The sequence below is a fragment of the Rattus rattus genome, chromosome 1 (genome assembly GCF_011064425.1).
Source record: "Rattus rattus isolate New Zealand chromosome 1, Rrattus_CSIRO_v1, whole genome shotgun sequence".
Lineage (NCBI taxonomy): Eukaryota > Metazoa > Chordata > Mammalia > Rodentia > Muridae > Rattus > Rattus rattus.
The window spans coordinates 255179183-255203266 of record NC_046154.1 but is presented as its reverse complement, the minus strand read 5'-3'; the positions used below and the strand labels follow the sequence as shown (position 1 = coordinate 255203266).

The window sequence follows — 24084 nt, the reverse complement described above, 5'->3', positions numbered from 1 at the left end:
CCTCCCCCAAAAAGGAAAAGCCACTGTACACTGGCACCCTAGGCAGCTCACTGGAATCCTCCCGGGGGGAAATGGGACAGCAAGACCTGTGTAGACTATAAGGAAAACTAAATGAAAAGGTTCCGCTAGTTCAGTGCGTGTTTGTGTGAGTGTGTGTATATGTGCACGTGTGTGTGTGAGTGTATACTTCTAAACCTCCCAGCTGAGCTGGCCACACCTCTGCCCAGCCTGCTGGGTGTGGGGAGAGCACTTCTAGACCTCCCGGATGAACTAGCCACACCTCTTCGCTGCCTGCTGGCTTCAGCACGAGAAAATACAAGGCACCTGCAAATAACAGCACTGCTTTGGTTCTGGAGGCTTAAAAATGCATGTTGGCCCTGAGGGGAGTTCTGAAAAGCACTCAAAATTAACTTGTTTTCCCTGTTTCTACCGAACTACTGATTTGGGGAGTTCTGCTCGGGACTAAACTTTATCCTCTGACGAACAGACCCAGCTACTTCCTATCCCAACCAGGCAGCCAACCTAATGCCAGGAGGTCAGTGCTGAGCTGCAGGCCAGGGCCCTGCTGGCCATCACGGCATAAGATGGACAGCGGTTGCCTTGCGGATCAGCCGCTCCGTCAGGGGTGAGTTGGGTTTCAAGGCGTCACGCTCCATCAGAAGGCTCCTGCGGAAACAGAGGGTGTCTGTTATAGAACCTTCTAGAAGGTCATGGGAACATGACTGGCAGAAGCAAGATGGGTCTAGCCGCCTGGGCAGTCCATTGATTTTCCATGAGAGGTAAACACTAGAGCTGAGGGCTCCAGTATGGGGCTATCACGGTGGCTTTGTCTGTCTTGGGGGAAAGAAGCCATGGCTCAAGACCTCATAGCTCAGGCTTCTGTCACAGAAACACACATCCAGCCACGGAACCCCGGGCTACACTCAAACCATCTAAACCACGGCAGAGGTTTTACCTGTGAGAGGGATGGGCTGCACACAGAAGCAAACACTTGGAAGGAATGCCCCACCCCTGCAGTGTCCTTCCAGGCAGCTGTGCCACCTCTCGATCCTGCACTACCTCACCCGAGACGCGTAGCATCCACTCCAGCACGGGCCACGCTGCGCCCAAGGATCTGACCCGGCTCAACCTTCAGCTCCCTCCTCTGTCCACGGAGCCCAATTCTCCTGGCTGTGACCGCCTTTTACCCACAGCAGGGTCCCAGAGGCTCAGCCTCTAGAGCAGCACGTGTGCCTTTTTTCCCATATAGACCCGGAGTAACAAGAACAGGGACATGTTCCCATGGCAGTTCTGATGAGTTCAAAGTAGTTCAAATGTTCCCGGCCATCACCTGCACTGCAGAGGGAGTCTGACCCTACGCCCGGGGCACCTGCCTAGAGCAGTTCTCACGGGGCGAGGACCCAGGAGCCCTCTCCTTGGCAGAGTAGGTGATGAGCCAGGGAAAGGAAGCATAGTGGTTAGGGCTGCAGGGTTACCTTTATCGGGTATCCCGGACACCCCCAGCTTCCAGGTTGCCACTTTCTCTCCTAAGCAGGCCCACTGGCTGAATGCCCTGGGCATTTACTCTTCCCTTTACGCCTCTATGGGATCCCCCCGTTGGTCCCCCTATGGTCCTCCACACCCTCACCACCATCCTTTTCTCCCGACCGCAATTATGTAACTGTCCAGATGTTTGTGTGTGAACTGGGTTTTTCATGGGTCCCGCAAAGCCAAAGCCGATATTCGTTTACTCAGCACCATATCCCACACCCAGCACGGCCTGTCAGCTGAGGCCTAAAGGAGCAGACAACAAAAGGAGACGAGCTGTCCCAGGAAGAGGACACAGCACGTGCCGAGGACCTGAGAGCAGGCGCACTGGCTCGCTGTGTAGTTCAGGGTGGCTAACATGGGAGGTGAGCTGGGGTGGCAGGAAGCTGGGCAAAAGGGTGGCACTGGGAAAGCGGAGGCAGGCAGATCTCTAGATTCTAGGCCAGCCTGGTCTACAGAGTGAGTTCCAGCCAGGGCTACACAGAGAAACCCTGTGTCAACACCCTCACCACCACCAACCCTCGCAAAAGGGTCACTGGCTGTCTCCCTTTGTCAAGTTGACCCTGCTAACTAAAGAAAACCAAACCCCAGCTTGCCCCTCGCTTTCCGAACCCCAAAAGCAGAAGTGTACATGCCAAGGCAGGTGTGTGCACAGGGAGGCCATGTGCGGGGGACACCCCCCCCATGCCTGGCTGTAGGAAGGGCAAGGCACTCACCGGGCCACATTCTTATGGACGCTGGAGGTGCAGGTGAGGGCCGCATGAATCAGCAGCTGGTTGAAGACATCTCTCTGTACCATGTCAGTTAGGCAAGTTAGGCACCTGCAACACGGACCCGGATGGGCTCCCAACCCCAAGGAGCCACTGAGACAATCGCCACCCTCAACAGCACACCCTGGTGGTAGCATTTAACAAGAATACTCCTACCCCATGAGTACCAACCACCCAGGAGACACCTGGCTGCTGGGCTGGGCGCTCCAGCCTCTGCTTCTCTTTATACAGCTGGCTCACCTGGGCATTGCTGCCCCCAATCTGGACGATTTGGTATCGGATTGGCAGGAGAAGTTCTACGACTCGGTCAGGGTTTCCGTTCTCAGCCTCCACAAGGGCCTGGCACAGGGGCAGCCCAACGTCTTTCGCCAACTGGTGCTGGCAGTTCTCCCCTGGGGACCTGTCACCAAGACCAAAGCTCAGTACCCACCTTCACAAAGTCCCACCTGGGCAAGGGACCCAAAGTTAGGGCCATTCACAGCTGCCTGATGGTATTCTGCTAGGAACAGGAGGCATAGGTACCTGCCCAATGTATGGAGAGGGCAAGGCTCCCTGTCTCCAGTCTCAGTTTGCCCATCTAGAAAATGGGATAATAGCACAGCCCTCACAGAGAGGTCAGGACTGCAGACGATGCAGGCAAAGCCTGGGTACCAACAGCCAGAATTACCACGGCCAGCAGAGAATGCGTCTGCAGCAACCTGTCCTTCCCAGACCACCCTTGTCAGCCCAGAAGGCGCCCATTTCCAATAGACAAACTGAGGCTCAGAGCAAAGAGACAACTCTATGTCCTGAGGACACCCACCGGACCACCCGAAGGCCAGACACCCATGAGAGGCATGCCTGGATGGGCACATACCTGGGGATGCCTACCTAGAAGCATGGATAGCCTTAAAGCCGTGCTAACCAGAAGGATCCCACCCTCAGGTTTCCACAGGAAGGCAGAGCAACCCCTAGAAGGCCTTGGCTCAGCCTTTGCTTTCATTCACCCTCTCGGCTGGGCCCTAACATCATGGTCTCAGGGCTTCTCATACTTGCTGGCCTCCTGCAGGGTGGTCAGCAGCTCCTGAGTGGTCTGGAGGTCCTGTGCACCCAGCGAGGCCATCAGGAAATGCGCATCATTGAACAGAAGGATGTGGTCCCGGGTATGCTTCTTGGTCATGGGTAGTACAGCCTGCCACCGCTGCCCAAGGGACACCCCTGGGGACAAGAAGAAAAGCCCAGGGCTTGGTGTGAGGCAGCAGGATGCCTTACACTTGGTTTCTCTGAACCCATATCCCTCAGAAGCCCACCCATTCTTGTCCTGTGAGAGGCCAGGAGGTGAGTGGAGCCACCAAGGTCTACGGCCTCCTAGTTTACCTGGAAAAGCGGCAAACTCGTGAGATAAAAAGCAGATTGGAAAAACTGTCACAGGCTATCAAACTATTCTTAGCACCCTGATAGACCCCCAAAAACATGCTTTAGATGTTCCCTGTGGGGATCACAAGCCTGGTACCTGTGAAGAGCAGTTCAGTGGTTAAGAGCCCTGGCTGCCATTTCAGAGGTCCTGAGTTCAATTTCCAGTAACCAGAGGCTCATGACCAATTATAAGGGATCTGATGCCCTCTTCTGGCATGCAGGTGTATATGCAGAATACATTAAGAAAAAAAATACATAATAAATTTTAAAAAGGAGACGAGTTATCCTTGCTTATGAGGGTGGGAGATGAGAGGCCTCTTCCGGCCTGCCAGCCACTTAGCACCCCACCTCATCCCTCACAGTGGGATTCTGGAGCTCCTGCCTTTCTCAGCATCTCTCTGTGGAGCGTCATCTGGACCTCCAGCCTGGGCAGGAAGCCAGCCCCGTCAGGACAACTGTGAAGCCTGGGGTGTCAGGCTGAGAAGCCTCTGCAATGTCAGAGTTGGGAAATTCTCACCTCCTGTGATCTAGGAAAAGAGGCATCGGCCAGTAGCCGGGTGCCACCTGTGCCCTGAGAGGTCTGCCAGGCAGGCTGTCAAGGTTTGGAGCCTAAGGCCACCACACCAAGGAGGGGCGGAGAACAGAACAAAGGGCATTGGACGCCAGGTCAGTTGCCTTGAGCTGGCGAGGAGGCAGTTGCATAAGCCGGAGTGTAAAGCTGCAACCAGGCTCACTCATCCTGTGGCCTCTCCCTCAGGATGAGCCATCACTCTTTCCCTTGTCATGTGGGGAGAGCGAGGAGACCCAGCTACCTTCCATCTGAAGACGGTAGAGCATGGAACAGCTGTCCACCATATCCAGCATGGCGCCACTGGCCTTCAGGCTGGGGAGGATCTGGAAGACAAGGGCCATGGGAGGACAGGTTCAGAGGGACAAGTAATGACAGGGCCACGGGAACAGCCCGAGGGAGTTGCCATCTGAGCTGTGGGTGTGGCCTGGACAGAGAAAGCTCTCAGCAAACAGAAGCATCATCACCAGCACCCTGGCTGTCAGGACTGTATCACTTCTCTGCCTTCTGGCTAAGATAAAGCACAGGATCACAGCTCCCACTGATTATGCAACTGTAGATGCCAGAATGTATAAAGGGTGTACATGTGTGCACACACACGTGTGTGTGTATGTGTGTGTGTACATGTACGTGCGCATGCATGTATACACACACACACACACAGGGTTAGTGCTGGGCCCTGTCAACTGCTGTCCCCAGCCCTGTGTCTAAAGCTTCTCTGGCAGGAGGCTCATCTCTTGTCTGGTCATATTTCTAGCTTCATCTCTAGATCCATCTACACCTACCCTCAGAACATACAGTGTAGGTCATCTCCATTTCCTTTCTAAGAAGCTGGTCATGATAGAAGGACTCCTCCTCTGGGGTTCTGACCCCCACATCGTGAGCATTCTGTGCCAAGATTTTATTACGAAGACCTTGCCGGGGAGCTTTTCCTTTCAAAGGATGCCAGGGGATGAGAGAGGAACCACCACCACCACACCACCATCACTACCACCATCATCATCACCACCACCATCACCACCACCACCACCACCATCACCACCATCATCATCACCACCACCACCATCATCACCACCACCACCATCACCACCACCACCACGTCACCACCACCACCATCACCACCACCACCACCACCACCACCATCACCACCACCACCACCACCACCACCACCACCACCACCACCACCACCACCACCACCACCAACATCACCACCACCACCACCACCATCACCACCACCACCACCATCATCACCACCATCATCACCATCGTCACCACCACCATCATCATCACCACCACCACCACCACCATCACCACCATCATCACCATCACTATTTCACATGTACAAGTATTTTGACTCCATGTGTGCCTAGTGCCTACAGAGGCCAGAAGTGAGCATCTGGTCTCCTGGAGCTGGAGTTAGACATAGCTGTGAGCTGCCATGTGGGTTCTGGGAATTGAACCTTGGTCCTCTGCAACCGCAGTTGTCGCTCTTAACCACTGGCCCATCTCTCTAGCCTCACGACTTTTCCTTCCCTTCTTTTCTCATGGAACTGGGGTTGATCCCTGGATGCCATGCATGCTAAGCAAGCGCTCTAACACTGATATCCTTTGTGCCAGCATCCCGATTAGCTAGGACTGCAGGTCTGTGCCACAGTGAATAGACTGCTTTTTACAGCATAGATTTTTATAACAATAAGAACAGGTAGGGGTCTGGAGAAATGGCTTACTGGTTAAGAGTACTGGCTGCTCTTCCAGAGGATCTCGGTTCAATTCCCAGCACTCACACGGCAGCTCACAACTGTCTGTAAGCTCCCTCTTCTGACCTGTGCCAGCACCAGCCATGCACATGGTGCACATACATACATACATACATACAGGCAGGCAAAACACTCATACACATAAAATACATCATTAAAAAATTAAAAACACACACACACACACACACACACACACACACACACACACTAGATATAACGCTCAGCAAAGGCACTTGTGAGGCCACGCCTGTTTTGATCCCTGGAACTCACACATTAGAAGGAGAACCCGCTCCTCTCGCTTTTACATACGTGTCATGTCATATAGACACATATGAAATAAACACGACTTTTTTTGAGACGGGGTTTCATTAAGTAGCTCTGGTTGTCCTAGAACTCACCACGTAAACCAGGATGGTAGTAAAGTCACAGAGATCCTATACCTTGTCTCCACCTCCTGAGGGTGAGATCAAAGGTTGCGGCCACCATGCTTGCCTCTGGCTTTTTAAGATTTATTTATTTCTATGTGCGTTGGTGTTCTGCCTGCATATCTATGTGGGAGTGCCAGATCCTCTGGAACTGGAGTTACAGACGGCGTGAGCTGCCATGTTGGTACTGGGAATTGAACCTGGGTCCTCTGGAAGAGCACCTGATGCTCTTAACCACTGAGCCATCTCTCTAGCCCCTGCCTCTGACTTTTTAAAGTTAAAAGTGAGTAAAAATCCCAAACAAAACAAAACCTCCTGGGGACAGGTGAATTACCTCATTAAGAATAACCATCTCAGGGTTGGGGATTTAGCTCAGTGGTAGAGCACTTGCCTAGGAAGCGCAAGGCCCTGGGTTCGGTCCCCAGCTCCGAAAAAAAAAAAAAAAAAGAACAAAAAAAAAAAAAAAAAAGAATAACCATCTCCCTAACAATTGGAGTGGGTGGCTGTCTCTGACTCCATTGCCTGCCATTGGATCCGCTTCCCCTAGCTGGCTGCCTGGTCAAGCCTCAGTGGGAAAGGACTTGATATCTCAGGAAAGGGTGGTACCCAAGGGGCTTCCTCTTCTCTGAGGAGGAGAAAAGGTAACAGGTTGGGGTTGCGGGGGAGACTTGTGAGGGTGGGACTGGGAGGAGGGGGGAGGGAGGAACTGCTGCTACCGGGATGTAAAGCGAATAAATAAATAAATTAATGAAAAAATGAATATATGTTGTATGTGGGAAGAAAACAAAGGAATACCCATCTAGGCCATGAGGTGGTGGCCCAGCACCCGGGAGGCAAAGCCAGGTCTGAGTTTGAGGCTAGCCTGGTTTATATTACAGGGTGAGTTCCAGGACAGCCAAGGCTACACAGAAAAACCCTGTCTCAGAGAAAAGAAATTTTTGTCAGAGATGCCTTAGGCACGTCGGTCTCTAAACACCATGGGTGGCAGTGAGGAGAGAGACTCAGTGATCCACTGAGTCAGGACATGGCTCCTGCGAGCAACCAATCCCACGAAGCCTTATCCGAGAACTGGGGGACATTCTCCCACCATACGCTCTGGCATGGATAGTGTCAACGGCCCGGAGGCTATGAGAGACAAAGTCAAGCTGCAGCCACGGACCGCAAATGACGCAAACACACTTACATGGCTGTCGTAGATGGTTAGTGCTGCCTCGTAGTCTCCCTGTAAGGGGGAAATTACTGCGATTAACATCTGGAGAAGTCAAAAAGCCATGCTTGGAGATGCACCAGGAACAGCTGACCAAGGAAGGCCCCCCGAAGGGGTGGGCAGGGCTCAGTGGCAGCCCAGTGTGGAGGGGGGAGAAAGCAAACCAGGAGCCTCCACGGCTTTCTCTATGGGTAACAATGCTTCGAGAAGAAACCTGACAAAGAGGAACCTGCCCGTAGCCATCACCTGCTCCTGCCCCCCTTGTCCTAGAAGAATCCCTTGTCCAATCTGAGACCCTCCCTGTACCCCAAGCACTTGATTCCACCTAAGGGGGTGTAAATAAAGTCTTCCAACATCTCAGATGCTGGGATACTTGGTCCCCACTAGGTGGCGCTGTTTGTGCAGGCTTAGGAGGTGTGGCCTTGGAGGAAGAGCTTGAGGCCTAACCCTACTCTCAGTCCAGACTGCTTTGTGCTTGGATGAGGTGAGCGTGTTTGCTGCTCGCTCACACGCCTCCCCCACTGTGACTGAGGCTCTTATGCCTCCGGAACTGTAAGGCAAATAAACACTCCTCTACAAGTTGCCTTGGCCACAGTGCTTTATCACAGCAATAGAAAAGTAGCTGATAAGCCAGATGAGTCCTGCTTCCTAAGAGTGAAAAATGTCTCTGAGGAGTGCAGCTTGCAAAGCTCTTGGGATATGGTTGCTGTCTTGCATCAGACACCGTCCATGCTGTATAGTTTTATGTCAGCTTGACATAAGTTAGAGTCATCTGAGAGGAGGGAACCTCAATTAAGAAAATGCCTCCCTGGGGCTGGGGACTTAGCTCAGTGGTAGAGCGCTTGCCTAGGAAGCGCAAGGCCCTGGGTTCGGTCCCCAGCTCCGGAAAAAAAAAAAAAAAAAAAAAAATGCCTCCCTAAGACCTGGCTGTAGATAGACTTGTAAGGCTTTTTCTTAACTAGTGATTGACAGGGGAAGGCTCAGCCCATGGTGGGTGGGGCCACCCCTGGGCTGATGGTTCTGGGTTCTATAAGAAAGCGGGCTGAGCAAACCATGGGGAGCAAGCCAGTAAGCAGCATCCTTCCATCAGCCCCTGCCTCCAGGTTCCTGCCCTGTTTGAGTTCCTGTCTTGCAACCCTTCAATGACTGGACTACAATGTGGAAGTATAAGCCAAATAAACCCTTTCCTCCCTAACTTGCTTTTGGTCATGGAGTTTCAATGCAGCAACAGAAACTCTAACTAAGACACCATCTTTTGTACCAACATGCAAAGGTACTGCATGGGAGTCAGACGCATAGTGGGGGGCTAGGAACTACCTATTCTTTGGACATCTGTGCTGGGTTGAGACAATCCAAATACACAAGCATCCTACCTTTTCAATCAAGTACAGGGCCCAGTGCCAGTAATTATGGCAGGCGAGCATATCGGAGTCCTGCAGAGAGAACAAAAGAATGTCTGAGCACCTGTGGGCTGGGTCTATAGTTCAGTTGGTGTCCTGCATGAAGCCCTGGGCTCAATCCCCAGCATCGGAAAAGCTGCATGATCCCAGCACCAGGGAGGTAGAAACAGAGGCTCGGGAGTTCCCAGTTGGGCTGGCGAGATGCTCACTTGGTGCAATGTTTGTTGGGTAAGCATGAAGACTTGAGTTTAACTCACGGTGAACCCAGGTAAAAGCTGGACCTGATGGCCTATGCCTGTAATTGCAGGAGGGTTCTTAAGGTTTTCTGGCCAGCCAGCCCTTGCCTAACCAGTAGGCTCCAGGTACTAGGGAAAGACTCTGTTCAAAAGATGAGGTAGATGGCACCTGGGAGGTGACAGTGGGGCTTCCATATGCACACAGACACATGTGCATTTACAGCCATATACAGGTGTATATGTGTAAACAGACAGACAGACAGACAGACAGACAGACAGACACACACACACACACACACACACACACACACACACACACTCTTGGAGGTCACACACACCAAGGTAGGGTAATGCTTATGTTCTGGGGGAAGAACATGAACGAGGGAAGCCAGGCCAAATGGAGGATGAGGCTAAGACGTGCTCCCCACCCAGACGCTTCTCTCTATTCACAAAACCTTTCAGTATCTGCCTAGGTAGTCCCAGGAAAAAATAGTTTTCCAGACCCTGGAGTCTGGGCATCTTTAGAACAGGCTGTGTGTTCACAAACCTCTCTTGTTAGTCAGCTGCACCGAGAACCGTACTAGGAGATGCTAGGAATTGGCCTGGCTGTCAATCACAGTCGTAGCCCAGGGAACAGCTCTGAGGGATGCTGGAGGCTACCCCATCCTGCCTGGTCTGTGAGGTGCTGAGCATCTGCCACTCAGTGCAAGGTTCAGGAAGGAACTTTCTGCCCTAGCTGGTGGTGCCCTTGCATCCTGCTGTGGCACAGAAGGCAGGGCGGCAAGGATCTGTGGAAGCAGGTCAGGTCAGGTGCCAGAGGCAAGCCCAGACAAAACAGGCACACACAGAGGAAGAAAGGCTACAGCAGCTAGTGGGCCAGGAGAAATGGCCTCCAAAGGGGGCACTGGGCAGTCAGGAGCAGGGATGAGTAAAGGTGGGAATAGGGAACAGAGACAGTGAAGCCACAAGGTCAGGCCACAGAAAGGGTCAGGCTCAGCTACAGGGATCTGAACCATCCCAACCCTCACATGTCAGTCCTACACCAGTGGGCTATCACCCTATCGGCCTGCCTCTTTCCCTCACACTGTATCATGTGTTCCTTAAGGCCACTCCTTGAGTAGAGCCTTATGGGAAACCTGTTGGCAGCATCAGGAACACATGCAACCCAGGGCCCTGAGGACTATTTCCCTAGTGCCCTTTCTATCCGTTCTTTTCACAGCAAGATACCTCAGGCAGACTCTCACTATACAATCGCTTAAAAAACGCTGGTAGGTGTTGGGGTGCTGTGGGGTTCCCAGTGGATGCTTGGCTGTCAGGGATGTTTCCTGGGGAGCTAAGCCCTATCAGTAAATCCCACCTAGCAAGCCCTGGAGGAATTCCAGGCGTCGGACTGGGTGGTCCAGCGGACGGCCACCGCCAAGACTCAATGCATACCTTCCAGTGGCCTTCGGAATGCTGCATGAACTCCAGGCCATCTTTGATCTCTGCTCTCATTTCGTGTATGTGGGCCATAGTGTGCACTGACCACGCATCTGTGGGCTCGATAGATAAAGCCTACACGGGGCAGGAGGTGGAAGGACAAAGGAAATAGGAATTAGCCTGGTTTCCTGCAAGAGCAAAGGTGGGGACGGGGCTCTAACTCAGAATAATTATAATCCCAACCCTGGCCCCATTTCCTAGGTGTCTTGGGGGTACCAATGTGTGCCTTGCCCACCACAGCAGGCTACTGACGAGGGCGTCTCTGCCAGCCTCACAGAGGCAGAAAACTGAGGCTTAGGGAGGCCCAGATTTGCTTCCTGGGTCATCGGCAATATGCTACCCAAGAGCCCCGTGCCTCAGTGTCCCATGATGGCCTTTGGGGTTGCCTTCCTTTCAGGGCTATGAGAACAGTGTAGACTGTGGGGTCCTCTGGTGGTGAACGACAAGAGGCTGCCCCTCCCGCCTATCCTCGGGAGCTCGTCACACAAGTGGCTTCCTGAGTTAGAAGTTGTTCATGACAAAATCAACTTGACCCCCGAGCTCCACAACGAGGCAGAGTTTGTGAACTGGTTCTCTTCCCCTTGTCTGTCTACTTATCCGGTCAGTTCATGTCTATTGGGCACCTACTGAGGGCTGGAACTGAAGCGGTCAACTGGGGCTCACTGCAACCCCATTACTGGCTTATACTCAGAGCCCCACAACAAATCCCGGCTCCCTTAGGCCTGCTTTCCCTGGTGCCTAGAGCTTCGCGTACCTCCATGCTGGCCTGGCGCCTACCGCAAGGGCTTCAGCATTGTGTCCCAAGCTGTCTCTGTCCACCTGTTCCTGCCCCTCAGCTTTCACATTCCTGTCCTCTCCATGTGGGCCTTGGGGCGGAACACCCGAGGGCCAGGACAGCTGGGGGATATCATAGGGTGCACCCTGAGCATGCTGGGCACCAGCACGCCTCTAGGGAACCCCTCTAAGAATGCTACCTTCGCACAGGGCAGTTGAGAAATAGGACTCAGCCTTGTTCTTTCTGTCTATCGGGCTGACCAGACCTGTCACATGACCCTGTGCCCAGACCTGTCACATGACCCTGTGCCCAGACCTGTCACTTGACCCTGTGCCCAGACCTGTCACATGACCCTGTGCCCAGACCTGTCACTTGACCCTGTACCCAGGCCTGTCCATCATTTGACCCTGCACCCAGGCCTGTCAGTCACCTGACTCTGCACTCAGGTCTGTCAGTCACTTGACCCTGTACCCAGACCTGTCAGTCACGTGACTCTAGGTCCAGGCCCACAAGGGAGTCTCCAGAGCTCCAGGTCAGCCAGCACATCCCAGCAGAACACAGAACACAGGGCCCGAAGCATCTAGTAGGTTCCACGCTGGCTCCACCCCTCCCATTGGTAGGTACCCCAAGTGATGACTGAAAGCTAAGAGACAAGCTTGTGGGCAGGATAAGGAGACTTCCACTTGGGGGGAAGAAGATAACAGGATCAGGCCCTGACCCAGGAAAGCTATATTTGAAACCTCCAACCACCTCAAGCCTCGGGCATGGCTAGACCCAGTGGAAAGGTGCAGTTCACAGAGGAAGATCCAAGGTTTGCACCCGTCCTGCTTAGCCCTGTGGCTCTGGAGCCAAGTGGGACTCACAGAAACACAGAGCCAGTGCTCTGGTGACCCCTGAGCCTCACTGTCTCCTCCGTTCCAGGACCTTGGGAGGATTAAAGGAGTGTCAGACAGGTAGCTGCTTGCCCTAATACTAGCTCTTCCAAGAGTAGCCCCCACTCCAAGGTGGGGAGGCAGGGTCGCTTGATCCACATATGAGGGGCCATCCCCAGATGTGCCTCATACCTTGAGGAGGACCCACTCACCTCTTTGGCGAGCTTCTGTGCCTGGTCATAGAGGTTGGTTTCCATCAGTCCGAAAGAATAGATCCCTTTCACATAGCTGAAAGCACAGAAAAGGCTTCAGTACCCAAGAACACAGAGAGGAGCCGGTGGAATGGAGCCACCCAGCAGGGCCGGCTAGAGTCCTCACAGCCAGGGCTTCTATGTGACTGTGTTTGGACACAGAGGGTTCGCAGGTCGAGCGGAGGTGTGATGCGTTGGGAAGCCATCTGATCACTGTTTTCCTCTTTGTAAGAAGCCAGTGTAGAGCTGGTGTCAAGGAAAGAGGACTTGCTGGAACCCTGATTCCCCTCAGGCCATCAGGGAGCTGGACAAATCTGCACTGCTGTGGGCCACCAGCAGGAGGCAGCCACGAGAGAATGACATGACCCCCAACCCAAAGTGAAGCTGAGCTCAGTAGGTTTTGCTTTCTTGAAGACAAAGGGACAACATGCTCATTAGGAAGGTTCTCGGCCTTCTTTTCTTTTCTTTCTTTTTTTTTTTTCTTTTTTTCGGAGCTGGGGACCGAACCCAGGGCCTTGCGCTTGCTAGGCAAGCTCTACCACTGAGCTAAATCCCCAACCCCTGTTCTCAGCCTTCTTTTTTTTTTTTTTTAAAGATTTATTCATTTATTATATATGAGTACAGTGTAGCTGTAGCTGTCTTCAGATACACCAGAAGAGGGCATCAGATCTCTTTTTTTTTTTTTTTTTTTTTTTTGGTTTTTTTTTTTCCGGAGCTGGGGACCGAACCCAGGGCCTTGCGCTTCCTAGGTAAGCGCTCTACCACTGAGCTAAATCCCCAGCCCCAAGGGCATCAGATCTCTTACAGATGGTTGTGAGCCACCATGTGGTTGCTGGGAATTGAACTCATGACCTCTGGAAGAGTAGTCGGGTGCTCTTAACCGCTGAGCCATCTCTCCAGCCCTGTTCTCAGCCTTCTTAAGCTGCAGCCCTTTAATACAGTTCCTCATGTTGTGGTGACCCCCAATCACAAAATTGTCTTCGTTGCTACATCACAACTGTAATTTTGCTGCTGTTATGAATCATAATGTAGATATCTGTTTTCTGATGGGTCTTAGGAGACACCCTGTAAAATGGTCATTTGACCCCCAAAGGGGTCTCAACCCACAGGCTGAGAACCACTGGTCCAGACGCACCTCCCTGGGAAGCCTGGGGTCACGGGTAGCTCCTCCCAGGCTTCTGTTGCTCTCCGTACCATCCTTCGCCCGGCCTGGAAGCACCCACTGACCAGCACGTCGCTCCCCAGGATGATTCCAGGGCCCCATTTGTCCCTCACTGTCCATTCTGTCCCATATACTCTAAGGGAATGCATACTTGCATTTCTTATCAGTCACCCAGTCACTGAGCCCCAAGGCGGTTGGTCATAGGTGATAGAGGGGGGTCTATCCTGTGTCCTTTTGGGGACAGAGTGGAGATAGATGTTGCTGTCTGAGACTTAGGTGTCACCTCTACTGTCCAGCATAGGGGCAAATAGCATCTTTTACTAGAGAGCAATAGCTTACAGGTGACTTTAAAAATTATTTACCAAGGGCTAACTGTAGGTCAGGTACTAGTAGATACTTTAACCACCAATTTGGCTGAACCAAGGTACCGGACCTGTGGTCCAGCACCATTCTGAGGGTCACCACAAAGGTACTTATATTGGGTGTGATTAACTTTTAAACCAGTAGACTTGGAAACAAACATGCTTTGTTGCAAGATACTTGATCACATGGTGAACCTGAGATTATTTTACTTACTGAAGAAGAAAAACAAAACCCAATTGTTTTTAGTTGTGGCATGGTTCGGTCCTTAGCACACACCTTTAATCCCTCTGGCTGGAATACAGACACACCCACTGTCCACACACTGAATCCCAAACAACGAAGGTAAAGTTAGATTGTAGAGGAAAACAGCCATGTTTGAAAGTGATGTCTAATTGAGTGGCCGACACAGTGATGAATCAGAAAGATTTGACAGGATAGGATATGCTCAACTCTCATGAGGAAAGGGGTGCTACTTGAGGGAGTGGGAGGGGGCGGTTTTACTCGGAGAGCTTTACAGCAACAGGTTGAAGAGAGAACAAGCTAGACACAGGTGAAGACCGAATGAGCCAGAGGAGACAAAGGAGCCAGAAAATTAGAACAGGTTGCAGGAGTTAGTATGAGGCCAAGCAGAACAATAAAGTCAGAGTCCAAGGGGGAAGGGGGAGGCAAATTGAATCAGTCAGCTTGGAGAGGAGTTTGAGCTGAGTTGAACCTGCCAGCCAGAGTTCAGAAAGAGCTAGAAAGGGTGAGTTTATGCAGCATGAAGTCTGAGAGGCTGAAATCGTTCTTGGTGAGGTAAGGCTGTCTGGAGGCTAGAAGCTTCCAGGGCTGGGCCTAGGTTAGCAGACAGAGACAGTAAGCTTTGGAACAACAATTACTACTGGAAAATAAAAAAGTTACTTTTACAAAGTTTCCCAGTAGTGTGGGTGGCTCTTGTCCAATTAGGTGAACGTCATAGAGAAAGAGTCCTGGAAAGAAAGAGACACCCCATATTCCTTCCGGTTGCCTTTAGATACAAAGAGGAAGTTGAGTGGACTTCTGAGGGAATTTCCAGCCTGTTACCTGCCCTATAGGTTCTGAATTTGCCAGATGCTACCTAAGCTACCTTTGGAGAGCACCCCTTTCCCTTGTGACAACTGGTATATCCAGAGGTCATTGTTCTGACCATCTTGAAAAGAGAGAAGGATGTGGCCAAAGGACCTATGGCCCTCTACGGATGAGCAGGGGGCAACTAGGCCTCGTGACTCATACCTGTAATCCCAATATCCAAGAGGTGAGCTGTGAGATTGCCATGAGCTTGAGGCCATGCTGGATTACAGAATTATATACTATCTTACAAACAATGAAGCCAGCAATGGGTATGAACTGTGGGTATTAAGCCTTGGAGAACATAATCTTGGGGATGCTTGTCACTGCAACAAAATAAATCCTATCTGACTGATACACAATTGGCACTGCCTTGTTCACAGGATGGGATGAAGATCAAACAAAAGAAAGGAAACCTTTTAGATGAGCAGCATGAGTCTCGTTAGCTTTAGGCTGGGGCCAATAGAGTTTCTATGCCTTTAGGGCAGAGGGGAGAAACTGAAGGACAAAATGATGTAGTTTTCTTAATGGCATGTACCTGCTAAGGGGGGTGTCACGGGTCCAGAAGGGGTAAACTCGAGCCACGGAATCGCGCATCTGCTCCTGGTAGCCCAGGTAAAAGTAGGCATCGTGGGAAAACTTCAGGGCCAGCATGTCTGTCGGGTGGTCCCGGAGGATCTGTTCCCAGAGATCACAGGCTTTGGGGAAGTTCCTGGAAGCCAAGAACACACTGAGCATGAGGTCCCCATCCACAGGGAGTGGAAAGTCACACTGTGTCACTACCTGCCTGAGCTGCTTTAGGTGATTATATCTGGGGCTGGGGAGATGGCACGCCACCGTGTAGGGTAAGCATGCTTGCTGCACAAAACCGGGGTTCAAATCCCCACCAACAGTACAATTCAGGCATGGCCACGCTCCTGTAACCCAGTGCTGGGGGCAGTGGGGAAAGGAGGACTTTCGGGTTTGCTGGCTACCAGTGTAGCCGAGAGACGGTGAGCTCGGGTTCAGTGAGGGACCCTGCCTTGAGGGATGAGGGTGAAGAGTGACAGAATGGAGCACTTGACATCCTTCTCTGGCTTCTGGGCACCAGGGCACATGCGTACCTCACCAACGCAGACGTGGGTACACATGCTATAGTGCCCCTCCCCCATCGCACACAAAGATAAATAAAATGGTAAACATAAAATGTATACTGGGTCACAAGACTAAAATGGGGTGCAACGTGAAGGGGAGGAGATAGAGCAGGTAGCAGACTGAGTATGTGAGGCATGAAGAAAAAGGCAAAGGAAAGGAAGCAGGGCATGGAGGGGGGCAGGGGCTTGAGTAGGAGTGGTGCTGAGGAGAACAAAGAATGATAGCACCCATTACTTTGTATATGAACAGCCATTAGTGAGAAAGGAAAGGTTTCCAATTAAGAAAGAGAAATTTGAAGCCAGGCCTGGTGGTGCATGTCCTTAATCCCAGCATCCCGGAGGCAGAGGCAGGAGGATCTCTGTGAGTTTGAGGCTGGCCTGGTCTACAAAGAGAGTTCCAGGATAACCAGGACTGATACACAGAGAAACCCTGTACCCCACACACATGCAAAAAATAATTCCATCAAGAGCTAGGGATGTAATTGGAGCCTGCACAGCATGTAGGGCTCTGGATGGAGTCTGTTTCTAGCGCTGCACAGAAAAAAAAGTTATAGACATATATGTGTACACATTTTCTCTGTTAGGTTGTACCTCCTAAGATGCAAAAAGCCAATGAGAAATTTCACCCTCTCGTTCAGCTTTAAGGGGAAAAATAAGGAAACTGGAGAGATGGGTCAGTGGTCGACAGCACTTGCTGCTTTTGCAGAGACCCCAGGTTCAATTCCTGGTGTGCATAGTGCAGCTCGGAACCACCTGTGACTCCAATCCCAGGAGATCTGGTGCCCTTTCCAAGTCTCCAGGGGCACCAGGCGTACAAGTGGTGCACAGACATATGTGTCAGCCAAACACTCGGGCACATGATATAGAAACAAAGAAATCTTTTCAAGAAAGAGAAAAACAGGGGTTGGGGATTTAGCTCAGTGGTAGAGTGCTTGCCTAGGAAGCGCAAGGCCCTGGGTTCGGTCCCCAGCTCTGAAAAAAAGAACCAAAAAAAAAAAAAAAGAGAGAGAAAAACAGGTTTGTCTGGTGTGGTTGTGTGCACACATGTGGAGGCCAGAGGTCAACATCAGGTGTTTCCTTTAATCGACCTCGCACTTATTAACATAGTCTCTCAATGAACCCGGATCTTATCAAATCAGCCAGACTGGTGGGGCCAGTGAGCTCCAAGGTCTGCCTGCTCCTCCTCCACGGCCTGTGGGTTACAGTACACATCACCATGCCCGGTTTTTTGCCCGGGAGTGGGGGGGTGGGGGGGTGGGGTGGACATCTAAACTCAGATCCTTAAACCTGTGTGGCAGGCACCTTATCAGCTGAGCCATCTCTTCAGTCCAGAAAAGGAGGCTTAACCAACTGCCGAGGACAATTTGCTCTGACACCATGGGGCATCTGAGTACTCCACCTCGCTTGCCCATGCAGGCAGAGAGACTTCCCTGGAGGATTGTGGGAATGGAGGCAAAGAATGATCTGGATGGTAGAGAGAGGTGTAGAAACCCTCTGTGTGTGTGTGTGTGTGTGTGTGTGTGTGTGTGTGTGTGTGTATGCCTGTGTGTGTATCTGTATATATATATATATATATATATATATATATATATATATATATATTCTAAAGACTTGTATGTTGAAGGCTAGGCATCCCAGACTGTGCTGTTGGGAGGTAGAGCAACCTCCCAGAGTTTGGGCCTGGTGGTATTAAATTAGGTCACTGGGAGCATGCCTTTGAATGATTCCTAATAGGAGCACACCTTGGGCCCTCCTTGACTTTCCAGGCTGCTATGAGATGAGTATATAACCACCAGAAAGTACTGCCTTACTATAGCCTCACAAGCCATAGGGTAAGTTCCCATAGACCTCTGAAACCATAAGCCAAAATTAACCTTTCTTCTTTATAAATGTATTGTCTCAGTTATTTTGTTACAACAACAGAGAGCTGATGAACACAGCAAGAAGCAAAAGGGTCGACTGTTTTCTTCTCACTCCTGGGTGTTGTGATTAAAAATAATAACCACGTTAATAAACCATAATAAGCTATTCTGAACCCTGGACCAGGAACCCTTGCTAAATATTTCTTCATTCAGCATTCAGTTTGGGTCAGAGCAACAGGCCTGTGAGATGCTCACTCAAGCTCTGAGGCATGACCTTGCACAGACTTGGAGTCCCAACCCCCAGCCCAGGGAGGCCTCTCACCCCTTGGCAAACATCTCCACTGCAGACACATGCAGCCGCTCCCGGGGCGTCAGAGTCTGGGTTTGAGAAAATTCCACCATGGTCTTCACAGCCAGGTCCAGGTCTTTGTCCAGCTTCACGGAGGTTCCCGTGCCAATGAGCACAAGGCCGTTAGAGATGGCAAGGCCCATGGCTGACAGAAGATTGGAAAACAGCTGGTCACCCAGCCCAGCCCAGCCCAGCCCAGTCCTGCCTAGCCCCACATCCTATGAGGTTCGCTATCAAGACCTGTTTGCACTGTGTGCAAAGCCATCATCAAAACCGGGAGCTCAGCCCTGGCCTTCAGCAGGTAGCAGCTGCAGCAGAACTTCTCAAGTAACTAAAGTTACTTTTTAACTGAGCTTTCTGTTGAACCCCAAGGTCTGAGGTGCTTCCCTCTGCCCTCAGGAGCCTGGCAGATACTACGAACCGGTTCATCAGCTGGTATAAGCAGCCTGGGCCTCCTGGGATGGCCAGTTAATGCTGTTCGGGGGACAGAGTCAACAATCCCTGAGGCCCAGACTCTGATGCTGTCTTGCTGTGGCCCTCACACATGATGGTGCAGTGGGTGAAGGTGTGAGGTTCTCTACCCATGCTTCCCAGCCACATCTTGAGAAAGATGGAGTGTCCCTTAGTGTGCAGAACGAAATCACTGACACTGACCTGGCAGAAAGAACCATAATGCTAGGATAGCCCTACCCCAGCTCCGGGACCCTGCTCACAGCCTGAGTCCACTCTACCACTAGCTGTCCCTGTGGCTGCATGGGTTGCCCTGGCTTTAGTGGGGCTATGTTGCTGCAGGTGTTAAGAACACCCCTAACCTCTGTCTCCCCTTCATAGTCTTCTCAAATTCCAGGAACTCACCCAACACATGTGCCACCCATCCGGGGTTCTGAAACGTACTCAACTGACCTCTCCCGGCCCAATACACGCAAGGTTGTCCCGTGAGCCAGTCTCTGTCCCCCATGTCCTTTCTGCTTTAGTGGCTCTGGAGGTATCATGAGTCCTGAGACCCCTGACAAAGGTTTTGGGAGGCATCTCTTGTGTTCTAGGATTCCGGGCTTTAGAGCCAGCTAGACTTAGGTATGTGTCTCACTTTCACGGAGCCTCGTTTCCTCGTCTGAGAACTAGAGGTGGCATTTTACATCAAATCGACAACAGTTAGAAAAAAGATCCAGGATAGCAGTTCTCAACCCGTGGGTGTAGCCCCTTTGGGGGATGAATGACCCGTTCACAGGGGTCACCTAAGGCCATCAGAAAACAGGCATTTATGCTATGATTCCTAATAGGAACACGCTTAAACAGTTAGGAAGCAGCAACGGAATAATTTTAGAGCTGGAAAGCGTTAACACACGAAGCCGTATGAAAGGGTAGCGACATTAGGAAGATTGAAAACCACGGGCCTAGAGCCTTCTCTAGAAATGGCGTCCTCACAGGAGCAGCCGTAGTTCCAAATGCAAAGGTAGCTGTCATCGTTCCCCATTCTGGGTGGTGTCAACTCAGCCAAGTGGCAATTTGAGTGAGTCCCTAGCATCAGGGAGTGTGACAGATGCTTCTGTACCAGGGGAGAGCTTTACTCACCGAAGGTTGGATCTGCTGCCTTAAGCTTTGACAAGCAGCCCTCGATGCCACCAAGACTCTTGTCATTGGTCCACTTGACATACTGGAAGGAGAAATGCAGAACCAATCTGTCCTTGTGACTCTGAGTATCAGTGAGGGCATGTATCAAAACTCGGATTAATTAGTTAATTAATTATTGGTCAGGGGTGCTGGAGATCAAACTCAGTCTCACACAGCTCTACTACCGAGGGACTCCCGGACCTGAGTTATTTTTTCTTTCTAGAACACTGAACGTTTTCTGGACCCTAATTCAAAAGAGGTATAACTTAGTGGGTCTTCTAGGAAGAGGCTAAATACACGTTTGGATGGCACTTCCTAGGCCTGGGGATGCTCACTCCTAGTAAAGAACTGTGGAAGAGCAGGCCCTTCCCAAGAGATGAAGTGTGGCGCCTCTCCTTCTTCAGCACTAGGAGGAGCCCTAGAGTCCACTTACACAGTCCTTGCTTCCTTTCTCTCAGAAATAACTCCTAACCCGGGTATGGTGGCTTACACCCATAATCCCAGAGACTGAGTAAGGCGGATTGCTGTAGGTCCCAAGCCAGTCTGGGATACAGTAGAAACCAACGGAGGGAAGACCATGGCCAGTGTTCCTTACATTTAGCGATGTGAAGGCAGGAAGATGGAGAGGCCAGCCTTTGTTTTCTATTTGTGTCTTCAGATGCAGGCACACCTTGGCTCTGCCTCTGACATAGTGGGTAACGTTTGACGCGTTAGTTCAGTTCTCTGAGTCTCTGTTATCCCATCTGGGTTCATCCCATCTTGGACCTTCCTTCTGAGACCCTGCCCCGTCTCCTGTAAGCTCCCAAGTCTCTGAACTATAGGATACTCCACTGCTGTAGAAGTGTCTGGGGATGGGTAGAAAGCCTTGGTCCAGCTAACGCGATAAGAGCTTCAGAACACCCCGTGCCTTTACGGCAGAGCCCACAGCAAACCCTCAGCAAGCCATAGTGGGATATCTGTCGGGGGGACATTTTCAGGCCCCCTTGGGGCATCCATTGCTGTCCACCTTTGAACTGGGAACCTTGAGGACAGAGGCTGCTGGGACTAGCAGAGATGCTTCACATATTGTTGGACCTCTGTGGCAAAGGGCAGCTCTTCACTGCAGTGGGATTTACAGACCACTCACCCATCAAAAGCCTTCCTTAGAGCCCTTCAAGGAGGACCATGAGTCTCTTGGGCCAGCATACCTGGGTCAAGGTGGCATCGAACAGCTTGCAGGCTTCATTGCTTGTGGTTGAGAGTGGGAGCCCAGCATCCTTCCATGCCTACACAACAGGAAAGGGACACCGGGTTTTCCTGGGCTGAGCCCCCAAACCCTTGGTTACTACTCTGCAAAATACCTTAAACACTTACCAAGTGTCAGCCAGAAGACTGACACCTAATAGCCCTTGGTAGGAGGTCAGAGTTCAAATGTGTAACTTAAAGGATGTGTGGCTTGTCACAGGCCTAGCAAGGTGTGTACTACCTGCCGACACTTGGCATCTCCTCTCCCACTGCTTGGGTGGGGGGGTCCCACCAAGCCTGCAGTTGGAAAACTGCAGATTACTATAGCTGCCCTCGGTGACCCGATGACCGTCAGGGTGCACAGTGCCCGTGTCACCGTTGGGCGTGGGACATGCCCTTAAGTCCTGGCAAGCAAAAAGCTGCACTTTCCAGGACTTGGAAATCAGGTGGCTGTGGCAAGTCCACTGGCTGCTCCTACCTTCAATCTTCCTAGTCTGAAAAGTGAGCTCAAAGCCCGGGCCCTGGGTGGCTTCAAATGAACCGTTCCCTGGATTCAAACCCAGTTCACAAGCTTCCACTGGTGCACCTGACCGGGAACCAGAGTCCCCTCCACCCTGGGCTGCATATGAACAGCAAGCTCAGGTTAAGGTTCCCTGCCTGACTCCGGGTGACATGCAAGTTTGGTCTCGACTGCTCGGCGCTGAGCCAACTCCCGGACCGAGGAGAACCCAACCGAACCGGTGCGCGTACCTGGCAGTCTCGCAGTGACATGATTATAGATTTGGTTTGTAGGGTGACAGCACCGGTCAACGCTTTTGGAGTTTCTGAGGTCGGCTGGGGAACCGGGGTGTGTTATTGATTGCGGAAGGGGGCGGGGCGAAGCGAGGGCGGCCGCGCTATCCGATCTCTCATTGGTGGCTTGGGATGCACATGCGCAGCTCAGCTCAGGGGCAGACAACTCTGAACCGCAAGATCCCTGGAGGGTGTGGAAGGTGTGGGTGGGTGTAGGTGTGGGTGTAGGTGTGGGTGTAGGTGTGGGTGTAGGTGTGGGTGTAGGTGTAGGTGTGGGAGGAAGGGGAGGAGGAATGGGTGGGGGTAAAGAGTATGGGAGGGTATACCGGGTCGTATTTCCCTGGTGAGGTGCTCAAAACTAGACTGGCAGCTGCAGCCTCTGCTCACATGGGTAGAGGTGCCCAGCTTAGGTTTAAATTGCCAATATCTTCCTTGTTCATCGGATGGCGTGGGTGCTCGTGGTTTAGCCTCTCCCATTCTCCTTCACTGGGCCAGAGGGAACCCTGGGAGCCCTGGGTCAATCCCTGGAGCCTCATACACCTTAGTTAAGAGCTATGCCACTGAGTTGCATTGCCCCAGTTTTGAGTTGCTAAATCTCACTAAATTGCTCAGGTTAGTCTTCGATCAGCTTGTAGCTGAGGCAGGTCTCGAACTTTCAATCCTCTTGCCTCGAGTTGTCCGCATTACAGACTTGTCGCACCAGTCCTGGCCATTACTTGAAAGTTCTAGGAAGCCCTCCTCCACATGCCCAGTCTCAGACACTCACAGCTCAGTTTTTGGCTAAGTCTTCATCGATGAGCTTCACCCATCACTCTCGGCTGCTCCTTCCTCTAGGGCTTAGAATATAACAAAGCTCCCCTTCCTCCCTGTAGGAGCTTCCAGACATTTTGTGGGAGTCAGCTGAGCAGCGAGGGTGGAGGGGTTGGAAAGTTTACAATGCTATTGCTAAGTGAAAGAAATCACACACACACACACACACACACACACACACACCCTCCTTCTCTTCATCACCACCACTATCATCAGGTATAAACATACACAATACCATGTCTGAAGAGACAGAAGGCAGACGTCTGGGGGCCAGGGTAGGGGAGGATAAAAATAACTGTCAATGCTGGGAGGGTAACTGTCAATGCTTTTTGGGTAACAAGATAATTGGCTGTAAAACCTTGAGTTTGTACTTAACACCATGTAGCTTACCCTTCCAAATGGGTTGCTTTTTTGTTGAGTATTCCTTCAATAAAGACACTGTCGTGATGAATACAGTCAAATTCTCTGTTCCCTTCTCACTTCCCATGCTCTGGTGTCAACCAGGACCATCATTTCAGAGAAGAATCTGGAGGCTGTAAAGCTGGAGTGATCCAGAGCCCAAACCAATAGCATCCCATTCCCACACAAACAGGAGGCCCCAAAACGCCGTGAAGAAGCCAAGGAACTGAGTGGCATGCAATATTGTATGTGCCTGGCCCTTTAAATGACCCCTTTGCTCTCCGTTGACAGTCTAGCTCTAGGACTGCTGGGGACAGAAGAGGCTACAAAAAGCCAATGGAGGCTGAGAGAAAGGAGAGAGAATAGGATTGGGGAGTAGACAGGGCTAGGGTCCAGAAGACAGAAGAATCAGAGAAGACAGTTGATACAGGAAGAAAGAAGACTGAGTATGGCTGGAGAAGAGGAGAGGGGAGAGGAGAGGAGGAGAGAAAATAAGAGACAGTTGAAAGTGAATTGGGCTGGCTGGCTGAGAAGACAGTTGATGACAGTCGAGCCAGGAGAAGCTGAGTTGAGCCAGGAGAAGCCAAACTGAACCAGAGAAGATATTGTGAGCAGAGAGATAAAAGAAGGA

At 51.5% G+C, this 24084-nt stretch overlaps 1 protein-coding gene across 1 annotated transcript; it reads right to left on the bottom strand.

Annotated features, from left to right (window-relative positions):
- Nucleotides 1-149: 149 nt before the first annotated feature.
- On the bottom strand, nucleotides 150-22301 carry Ttc38 (tetratricopeptide repeat domain 38; the record flags this gene model as incomplete). The annotated part of the gene is made up of 14 exons (XM_032919140.1): nucleotides 150-666; nucleotides 2244-2317; nucleotides 2538-2697; nucleotides 3329-3494; nucleotides 4505-4586; nucleotides 7626-7664; nucleotides 9023-9082; nucleotides 10720-10839; nucleotides 12624-12699; nucleotides 15812-15985; nucleotides 18591-18762; nucleotides 20190-20271; nucleotides 21416-21493; nucleotides 22203-22301. Coding segments are annotated over 14 exons (1476 nt in total), but the record flags the coding sequence as incomplete, so codon positions are not given.
- Nucleotides 22302-24084: the final 1783 nt, after the last annotated feature.